The sequence below is a fragment of the Rhincodon typus genome, chromosome 3 (genome assembly GCF_021869965.1).
Source record: "Rhincodon typus isolate 14 chromosome 3, sRhiTyp1.1, whole genome shotgun sequence".
Classification (NCBI taxonomy): Eukaryota; Metazoa; Chordata; class Chondrichthyes; order Orectolobiformes; family Rhincodontidae; genus Rhincodon; species Rhincodon typus.
In genome coordinates, this window is record NC_063334.1 from 51,097,491 (window position 1) to 51,109,013 (window position 11,523).

The window sequence follows — 11,523 nt, forward strand, 5'->3', positions numbered from 1 at the left end:
GGCCCGAAACGTCAGCCTTACTGCTCCTATGATGCTGCTTGGCCTGCTGTGTTCATCCAGCTCTGCACTTGTTGTCTCAGATTTTCCAGCGTCTGCAGTTCCTACTATCTCCCACCCACTCATGCTTCTATTGTCTAAGTTAAAAACAACAACCAGAGACAACTCCAACTTTACCAACTGCCTGTCTGAAGCAGATATTCTGGCACCATAGCAGCTCCCTGTGCAAGAGGAACAACATTAAACACATCTCTCTTAAAGGCACAGTACCATCACACATGCCACTATGCCACCCTAGTTAGCAGTGCATTTAAAAAATCACCAACAGAAGCAATGTCCAGCTTTATCATGCCAAGGTAACTTTAAAAGATTCGGAAATAGACAAAGATCAAAATCTACAGTTCAATTACAGAATAAATAATGCTAATATACACAAAGAGATTAACAGCTTACAGCAAGCATCTTGAAAGAAAACCCAGAGCACTGAGGTATGTATTGATTACAATAAGTATCAACCTTTGGAAGATACAATCCACGGTGGAGACGCAATTGGCTGAATTGCCTTTCTCCACACTGTGGAGAATTCTGTGATTCTGTAGTTAAACTACAGATGAATCTTCAAAGACACTACAAGCACCAGGGGTTATCAGTTGATGCAGCCAGTTCAACTGTTTAGAAGCAGCATTCCAAAACAGTCAGCTTTACAGTCTATGATTAAACCTGATAAAGTTACAAGCAAGAATAGACTGGTCAAAAACAAGTTTATCTCATTTGCAGTATGAAAAGCAAATCAACTCTTTCAGAAACGTAAAATTCCTCTCTCACACAATTTGAGGAAAATAAAGATCCTCAAGCAAAACAAACCTTCAGCAGTGATGTTGTCGTCACTGGATGTGGACACTTTGTGGGTTTACCAACACCAAATGGACGTCGCAATTCAAGGCGACAGCTCACCATGTTCTCAAAGGCATTAGGAATGGACAATGAATGTTAAACCAGCCAGTAAATGCCCATATCCTATGAACGTTTTTTTTTAAAACAAAAAGAAGACCTCAGACCTCAGCGAAGAACATCCATGAAATCAAAGACCTGCCAAGGTTACAGTGTAACAACAAAGTATACTTGAACGCCTCAGCTTCAAGCAATAAGCTTCTTTAAAAGTTCAATCCAATCAAGTCATTAGTCATTTGTAAAGTAAGAGCCTTGGGGTTGGGGGGGTGCGGTGGTTGCAGAAATGGGGCTGTGATAAACCTACTTTACTTATTGAAATAATGGTACAAGGACTTTAACTGATTTGGAGCAGAAGTTGTACCTGAAAATGTTAACTGACAGCACAAAATAAATGCTACCCATCAAGATATAAAGAATTGTTCCTGAGAGGAGCTACCCAGTGCTATACCAACTCTTCCAGTCTCCAGAGTGTACTTCAGTGGTTCTTCTTAATGCCCCATCCAAAGCACTGCACTTCAAAAAGGGCAACACATCAATGTTGTGCTGGGACATCACTAAATCAACTTCAATCTACTGACCAGGACTTCACAACTTCCCCACTCAGATACACTTATTACCAGTGGAGCTAAACACTCTCTAAGAAATGTTTTGTACTGGTCTGGATCATGCAGTCAATGAGACAGCACATGTTCCTGACCACAAAGAAAAGTGCTCCTGAATATCTAGTAGTTTCTGTAGGATGAATTATCCATTGCCAATTTGAATCTAGCACTAAGTCAAGAAGATCTAAAATGTCTATTGAGCTTGGTAAGGCAGCCAGTCTCTTTGATCTCATACACATTAAACCAGGGAGGAAAGTGCATTGATTATTCTTCATTTTAATTATATTTTATGGAGTGAAATAATTGATTGGAATTTGGAATAAAGCTAGAAACTGAAACATCAAGAGACTTTTTTTTAAAAAAGAATGAAATTTATAATGGAGAAATTTGGCACTCTAAATATGAAGATTTATATTCCAGGGCAGGAAAGGTTTTGTTTAGCAGCAACTGTGAAATAGTAGGTTTTACAATTCTGTTTCAGCTCAATTTACAAGGTATAATTATTTCCAGAAAAATTATAGGGACAAATTTTCCTTGGCTTTTACTTGATTGCATTCAACAGGGTTGGCTTTGAGGTGGTATATGCATAAACTCACCGATACTGATTTCTCCATTTCCACATTCAGTAGCATATGTGCACAGTCTGGGAGTTGCTGCCAGTCTCAGACAAATGCTGACGGCAAAGGTCATCAGTTTTGCTATCATCAAAGTCAATTTGAGGTACAAGACCATTCAACTTACCATATCTTTGCTTAACATACTATCACAAAATGCAGGCCAATCTATGTAAAAGCACGCGTCTTCTTGGAAGTATCACTTTGGTAGTTAAATGCAACAAATGATGTACACAGTGTTCAACTTATAAAAAACATTATAGTCAACTATATTCTCTCTGGGAACTAAAAGGTTCCAACGTTACATGCACACGTTATTCTGCTATTCATTTGTAAATCAACTGCAGAGTGGAGTTTTTTTTAAATCTTAACCAATATTTTCAGCAATAGCATGTTTAAATTTTATATAAATATTGACATTTTTGTGCATCAAGTTAAAGAGTTCTGAATAAATTCTGCAAAAAATAACAATTGGAGTAAAACAAATTTCTGCAAGATAACAGTTTGGAATGCCTGCAAAACTAAGGAAAAGAACTTTTTGGTGTTAAGATCACCAACTCATCAGCCTTTCCATAACATTAGTGAGACCAGTATTTAGATCCTAGTGAATGGAGATTTGAAACATGCAAGCATAAACATGCAAAAAATATGCCAGTGATGCAGAAGTTACAGAATAGTTCAGCAGCATTACCTTTTCATTGCTTAAAGGGTGTTCCAGTCATTGAGCACAACACGTATAATTATATTTTTATACCATTATTTTAATTGATTTTCCCCAAGTCTCATCAGTTCTTTTTTTCCAAAAAACAGCCCATCCGTAGCCCTCAACTAGGGAAAGCTGATACCTGTAAAATCTTCATACGTTGCTCTAAATTATACGGAGCCCAACAACTGAAGATGAGTTAATTGACCTTTTCTAGTTTGGGTAGCCTTCAGTGCACTGCCATCTACCTCTAATGTTCCAGGCCAATACAAAGTAACCTACTGGACAGAAAACCATTCTTGAGTGGAAGGAACGGTCCTAATTTATTTTGGTATGGTCTCTCCATCCGCACTCCTACATCACTTTAACCAGCTAACTCCAAAGCAAAAATTCCACGTGGTGGTCTGGTGACTACCTAAATTCATTACTCACCAACAAAAGTAAATGTAGCCAAAGGCGAATAAAAGGTCTGCTTGCAACGGTGTCAGCTGGCCAGCTCTATCAACAACGGTCCTGGTGTAGAAAGAGAAATCTGCCTCCAATAAGCAATTCTAGGAAGCAGCCTGGTTAAAAATGTGTCAAGTCACATTCAAGCAGTGGTTGGAGAGAGTGGAGTAATCGCAGAAATCAGGCAGCTCATTTGTAAAATGGATGAATTCTTTGTAGAAAATATTACAAAACTGCACACTACAATAGCTGCTCAATCTGGTTGCAAAAGGTTTCTAAAAAAATTCTGATGTTGTTACTACAGCACAAGATAAACTGTTTATCAGCTAGCAAACAAAGAGATTAATTTATACATTTCAACTGCCTATAATGACCTAAGACAGGGTCAAACTGGCAGCAATAAATTGAAATATTTACCATTTGTTGCTACCGTAACATCAAGCTGCCTTAAGATTTACCAAAGAGAGTATTTTGTTTAAAATCAGCTGGGATGTAATGTGGCTAAGCTTGAATAAATTACTTCAGCCCTTCAAAATAAAGAAATCATAAGGCTTTCATGGATTTAGTAAGCTGAACACTGGAACATATTAACAATGATTAAAGTGATATCCACTTACTGTCCTAGTCAAACTTCAATTTCAACTCTTTTGAGGTGAATGAATTTCAATTAAAATTTAACATTTATTGCTAAACTAGGTAACTTCTACACACAAAATCATTATAAATCAATTAACCACTTAATTTTTGATAGACCTATGGAATACTTACACAGAGCACATTTAGAAATTTTCCCAGCTTTACTATGGTTGAGTACAGTCTATTGGAAGCACTCACGCCAACAGGTTCAATGATTTAAGGCAATGTGTACTGCATTGCTTCAGATTACAAAACAACAAATACATTTTTTTAAAAATAAATCAGTGGGTCACTAAAATTTGGATCAGTGCTGGAATTCTGGGAGTGGAAAAGACCAGATAGAATCTGCAATTGTCACTACCCAGTGATCCTTTGATTGGCAGATTCGAACTTGCTTGGAACAATTCACATTTTCTCTGATATCATTTTCAGACACTCATTCTTCATGAAGAATGCTCCAGGGAATTGCATCCAGTGAGCATTGTTCTTATTTACAGAACCATCTTTGGTAAGGGTGAGCCTTCCCTCAGGAAAATACAAGTAGAGCTAGGAATACCAAAAGGCTATTTGCCTCACTATGCTTCCCTGAATAAGAGTCCTAATCAGGTATATAATTTTATTTTAAAATAATCTCGATGTCTTCTTTCCAATCTCCTCATTTTCCAGCTATGTTTTGTGATAGAAGATCTTCGCGAACTACTTTTCGAAAAGAAAGGTCACAATTTATTCTGCATAAGTACATATATTTTATTCCATCAAAATATGTATGCAACACTCAATTTAAATAAAAAATATTTTACAGTTTATACATGGACATATACTCAGTACAACAGGCCATAAATTACTAGTTACAGCACAATAGGGAACGTAATGCCAGTTCTGTACATCTGATGTGCTTTAAAATCCCTGATACAATTATATTAGTCACCTTATAGAAATGATAGAATTCAGAACCTCACAGATAAGTTGCAACAGACCGTACTTTCAGGCAAATAATTTGATAGGGTGTGTTAAATAATGACACTTAATATTCTATAGTGCATTTTCACAAAACAAAATGCATTCAAATTGCCTTAAGATGCAACTATCAAATATATTTTGCAGATACAAAAAGTACATTATTGCTGTCCAGCTAATAAGAAAGAACTTACTCCTTCCCCCTTCTAGGGCTAATCATCAACAATTCTGTAGTCCCTACAGGGCAGACCCATTCCTATATTGTAATACCGACTGTATATACTGAATTACAGTAAGGTTCCAATAATATGTTCGAGGAAAACTGAAATCAAAATTGGTTTCATTTAGTAGATGACTGTCTTAAATTTGATGCCTAAAAAGGCAAACAGTGCACTTCCAACGAGTTTGCTAAGACAGCTGAACATACAAAAACAGCTTTTTTTCTCTTAAGAATGAACAGATACCGTGCGTGCGATCCCTGCTCAAATTCTACATGTCAGGATAGATTCAGCAAAATAAAACAAAAAGACAAATATAGTGCCAAAGATATTGTTAATGCTGAGAACATAATCAAAAAACAGTCTAAACTGACAAAGGAATGCTGAGGTGTTTATCCCCTGAAGATTTGTGTTTGCAGAAACAATAATTTAATATAGCAGGACATAATCAAGAGTGATTGTGGAGGGAGAAGCCTCAGTTTCATTCTGTAACGGAAACCACTGTTCTTCATTTTTACCAATTAGTTAAGACTTATGCTCTGATGCACATTGTTCCAAATTACCTTTATCAAATTATCTATAATTCACACCAGTATAGTGATCTGTAAGGCACAAAATACAGACTCCTGACCCTATCACATGTACTTTGGTATACTGCTGTTGGATGTGTGGAAGACCTTCCCTCAATGAATATTATATTTGTATGCACATTAATCTGAAAATGGCAATAAAGTTTAATCTGGCAGTTTGAATGAGCACCTGGGTTTAGGCTAATTATCACTGTCCAGTTCAGTCATTTCTTACAAAAAAGATAAATAGGTCTAACATGTATCACTACACAACTTGTAGTGATGTGTGCTGGAGGCCCTTTTTTCTTAAATTAATGGGAAGGAAACTCCTTTCTCCTTTCCTGACTATGATCCAGGTTGAGACGTTTTGTTACTGCTCTTTCTTCATGATGCAGGGAGCCTAGGCTGTTGTCCAGGGAAGTAGGCAGACATCACTGGTGGTGAATTTCCCTGCTTTGGCATTGGTGGACGTGTGGGCACTAAATAAACACCAGAAAACAATGAGAGTCAGAGAGAGAGAAAAAGAAAGAAGACAGATTATTTCTGTACATTAAAAATTATATATTTCCAAAATTGTCCAAAAAATGTTTTATTAAACACTGGGCAGATCTCTTTTATTCTGAGAGACATATGCTCATACAGCACGGAAACAGACCATTCTGCCCAACTCATCTATGCCAAACAGGTTTCCTTAATTGAACTGGTCCCATTTGCCTGTGTTTGGCTCATATCCCTTGAAATCTTTCCGATTCATGTACCCGTCCAATACTGTAATTGTACCTATCCCAACCAACCACTTCCTCTGGCAGCTCTTTCCATATATGTGTGAAATAGTTGCCTCTCAGATCCCTTTTAAATCTTTCCCTCTCAAATTAAACCTATGTCCTCTAGTTTTGGACTCCCCTAACCTGAAGAACAGACCACGGCTATTCACTTTGTCTATGCCCCTCATGATTTTATAAACCTCCAAGGTCATCCCTCAGCCTCCTACACTCCAGGGAAAAAATGTCCCAGCCTAGCCAGCATCTCCTAAAACTTAAACCTTACAGTTTTAGTAACATCCTTATAAATGGTTTTTGCATCCTTTCCAGTTTAATAACATCCTTCCTATAGCAGGACAACCAGAATTGCTTGCCGTGCTCCAAATGTAGCCTTGCCACTGTCTTGTACGCTGTCCCAATTTCTGGTCTCAACATTCTGACCAATGGAGGCAAGTCTGTCAAATGCCTTCTAAACCACCCTGTCGACCTGTGAGGCCACTTTCAAGGAACTATGTACCTGCACCCATAGGTCTCTGTTCGACAACACTCACTAAGGTCCTACCATTAAATGTGTATGTCCTGCCTGGTTTGTCTTACCAAAATGTAACACCTTATATTTATCTGAATTAAACTCCATCTGCCATTATTCAGCCCACCAGTCCAGTTGATCAAGATCCTGTTATCCTTAGATAACCACCTTCACTGACCACTGTACCAACAAATTTGGTGTCATCTGCAAACTTACTAACCATTCTTCCTATACCCTCATACATATCGATTATATACAAAAGCAATAAACAACGGTAGACCCAGCACCAATCCCTGCTGCACACCACTAGTCACAAGCTTGCAGTCTGAACAATGACCCTCTACCACCACCCTCTGTCTCATACTGTCAAGTCAATTTTACATCCAGTTGGCTACCTCTCCCTGGATCCTATGTTATCTAACTTTACTAACCAGTCTACCATCATCTATCATCTTAGTCATTTCTTCAAAAAACTTAATCAAATTTGTGAGACACAATTTCCCACACACAAAGCCACACTATCCCTAATCAGTCCTTGCCTTTCCAAATGCACGTAGATCCGGTCTCTCAGAACCCCCTCCAACAATCTAGCCACTACTTAAGTTAGGCGTACTGGTCTGTAGTCTCCTGGCTTTTCCTTGCAGCCTTTCTTAAATGATGACACACCAGTAGCTACCCTCCAGTCTTTCGGCACCTTACCTGTGGCTGTTGATGGTATAAATATCCCTGCTAGGGGCCCTGCAATTTTTCTGAGCTTGCCACAATGTCCTAGGATCCACTTGATCAGGCTCCAGAGATTTATTTACCTTCATGCTTGTGTCCTAATCTCGACATTTGACGGAAAGGAGGGTTATGTACCCAAAAACTTTGCTTCTAGAAATCAAAGGACCACTTCTAAGGACACAGCAATTGAGCTCTACCCAGTTAATGAAGGACAGAGGACATCTAAGGCAGGAGGGCCAATACTGATAGAATATTACAGATACTCAGCAGGTGAGGAAGCATTTGTGCAGATTGATTTTATTCTCTCTATAGCTTCTTTTTCAAAATTGTTAATGAAATTTGCGCATCACTAACAAGGCCAGCATTTAAATTATCCCTCAGAAAGCAGGACAGGCATTCTTGACAGCTGCAGTCAGGTTGTATAAATGCTGTCACAAGGCAGTTCCAGGATTGTAACACAACAGTGAAGAGTGGTGATATTTTACCAATTCAGGATGGTGTGTGACTTGGAGGAGAATTGCAGATTGTGGTATTCACATGGACTTGCTGTCTTGTTCTTCAAGATGGTACAGATCATTGGTTTGGAAGGAGCTGTCTAAGGAGCTTTGACAAGTTTATGCGCTGCATCTTGTAGATGGTATATACTGCAACCACAGTGTGTTACTCATGAAGGGGTGAGATGCTGATCAAGTGGGCTGCTTTGGCCTAGGTGGTGTCAGGCTTCATGAGTGTTGTAACTGCCCTCACCCTGTTGATTGTTTACAATATTTCTGTTTGTATTTCTAATTTTTAAGCTTTTGCATGCATTTTACCAATTGCAAGGACACCACAATGCACATGATTACATTCTAACAGTGAACACTTACCGCATCAGATGAAAGCAAGTCAAAAGTTGGTGACATTATATCCATACATTACAATGACTTTTAATAATTAAAAACTTTTGTTGCGTTGAAACAAACTATCCAATCATTTTTAAGTAAGTAATTTTGAAGAAAAAATACACTCCATGGCCTTCCAGGATTATTTAAGCAAAAATTAAAGTGGATACAAATCACATATTAGCATCCCATATGATTTTCTCTACATGCAGGCATTAAAAAAAAACTGTTTAGTGTACACATACACGAATCCAACTGCTTTATTACCTGTGCTAGATGGACATGATGCCTTCTGTAGTGACACCGCTCGAGGCAACACTAGTTTACCACCTTCTCTCTTTTGTAAGTATTTCAAGTCCAAGCCAACTGGTTCACTATAGTGAATAAGAAATATTTCTAATTTAACAGCTGGAGGAGTTGTTCAAACCACAGTCAGAGAGAATGTTAACATGACAAAATATTTCAGTTTTTAAAAACTTTATTTTGAAAATTAATATCACATTAATAGATTGGAGGAAATAGTATACTGCTTTGTTACAGGCTTTGACTTTTTGAAAATTAAACAATTCCAAAAGTTAAGTGGGCTAACTAAACACAAACTCCGTTTGCTCTGTTTCAGCCAATTATCTCCCAACAGTGTGATTTATTTCAGTAAATAAACTTACAATAGCTTGGCTGTACAGAAATTTACAAGGAGCCAAAACCAGCGTAAAATCTTCTAATTTTTTTCATCTGTTTTATATCAACAATTACATCAAGTTATTTACTTTTAAATGCTTAACTTATAAAACCAATAACAAAATATTCTGGAGACCAATCTGCATAACTAATTTAAAAATAATGTGCCCAGTCACCTAGAATATCAGTCTGACTATATATCATATTGGAGGAGCTTATTCAGAAACACATTCCTTGATCACAAGCAGAAGTTCCATTGTAATCTACATAGAAGTAAAGACCTCAGCAAGATGAATGTCTGATAAGACCCACCATGTATGCTTCCCCATCAGACCTATGCTAATTTATGCATTTCACCTGGCACACAGGAGTAGATAAGACATTGTTTCTCTCCATCTTTTGTCAATCTGAATTAAGATATAGGTATACTCTTAAATGTAATCTTGCATATTTAATACTGTTTATTTTCACTCTCCTAATTTCCTTCCATTCTTTCACAATGCTAATTTTCAGCACCATGTACCTCAAGAGGACTCAAGAGTCCATTCACCAAGCAAGAATCTTAGTATATTGATTTTTGAGATTATTAGAGTTGAATCTTATCATCTGATAAAACCGTGGTTGCATTCCTGAATATTGTGACTTTAGGTGATATAACTAAGTGAAGCACATAGGAATTAATGTTAAGGCAGAGTTAGGTTCCTACAGACATTTTTTGCTTAGAGAAAGAATGTACAAATTGAAATACAATACCATACATGTGCAGTACCGTGCATTTCCAGCTTAAATAACGAGCAAAACAAAATAATTTATTATAAAATAAATACTGTACAGTTAGGTACTTCAGATACTTTACCAGCAGAAAACAAGCATAAAATATGAAGCTGAAATAGTGCTGAAAAAGCTGCAGACAGGCCAGTATCCTATCACCAAGTCACCCATTATTTACACAAGCACAATACATGGACTCTGATTAGCTAGATCAGTGCCAGTCCCAAGAGTGAGGATGCTCTCTGACATTCCTGTTTATATCAGTCAGCCAGGCCTCACTGACTGGGGCTGTTAACCTGGGCCAATCAGAGATCCCACCTCTCCAAGATCCACCTGGCCTGACCCTTTTACTACGATCAGTGGTAACTGCACCAACCACTTCCCATTGGAGACGGGAACCAAAGTCACACCCTTAATCTGCAACGGTTCCCCAGTATATGTTCTCAGTCTTGCATAAACTTAAGGATTGGAGTCCAGAGTGAATCTTGTTAATGACTGGTTCTGAACCAATGATACAGTTGTGCTGGTATCAACCTTCATGAGAACCGGGTGACCATTTAACCAGACTTTTATTTTGATTGGTTCTGGTTTGGATGTTGTTAGGCAATTTAACTGTTCCAAGCCACAAGTAGATGGTGTGCACTCTTGTGGTTACCAGCCTACGAGTTGTCATACTGGTTGGCCTGGATCCTGAAGAACATTTTAGCCATTTGGCCGAGGCTCAGCTTTGTTTTGGGGTTTTGCTGTGGGCTGACCTAGAGTTCCTCTGCTCAGGATACATTCTGCATGATGCTCTGTGACTGCCTACACTCAGTGATGTTCCCCAAGCTCAACTGGACAAGTGAGGGTGTCCACTTCCATCTAGATGTCCTGCAGCTCACATGCTCCACTTGCTGCATTTTCTATTGACAAAGAGAGTTGTACTGCCTGTTTGAAGTCCAGTCGGGCTTCAGCTAGTAAGTGCTTTTGCATGTTTACATCATTAATCCCACACACCAAATGGTCTCTTGGCATCTCATTCAGGGTTAACCCAAAATCACATGCTTCTGCCAGTCATCTTAACCTTGTCAAAAATGCTGGTATAGAGTCCACTGATTCTTGGGCTGTCATATAAAACCAACAGCATCTCAGAATTAGAAGTGGTCAACTCTTGAAAGGTTTTAGTATCTAGTGTCTCAGGAAAAATTAGGCTCCTAATAACCAAAAAATGTTGTGGGTCTGCAAGCAGTCAGAAGAATTACTCAAAGCTTTTCCTCTGCCTCAATGTTATTTGCCTGGAAAACATAACGCATTCTTTCCACATACTGGGCCCAGTCTTCAACCGCAGGATCGAATGAGTCAAGCCTTCCAAATAAAGGCATGATGCCAGAAATGCTTACCCAAACTCAAAGACAACTACTGCAGGCAAATTTTCTTCAGGAGCAGAGATAACAAGGTGTAGAACTGGACGAACACAGCAGGCCAAGCAGCATCAGAGGAGCAGGAA

The 11,523-nt window shown here is 38.3% G+C and overlaps 1 protein-coding gene across 1 annotated transcript in view; it reads right to left on the reverse strand.

Moving 5' to 3' along the window:
- Nucleotides 1-4,672: 4,672 nt before the first annotated feature.
- Nucleotides 4,673-11,523, reverse strand: part of LOC109914913 (spindle assembly abnormal protein 6 homolog) — a 147,131-nt gene continuing 140,280 nt past the window's right edge. Inside the window, exons 16-17 of the mRNA XM_020514520.2 lie at nt 8,856-8,962; nt 4,673-6,173 (exon numbers count right to left, since the gene is read on the reverse strand). Coding sequence (XP_020370109.1) covers nt 6,079-6,173; nt 8,856-8,962 — 202 coding nt within the window. The 3' untranslated portion in view covers nt 4,673-6,078. The remainder of the gene's footprint in view (nt 6,174-8,855; nt 8,963-11,523) is intronic.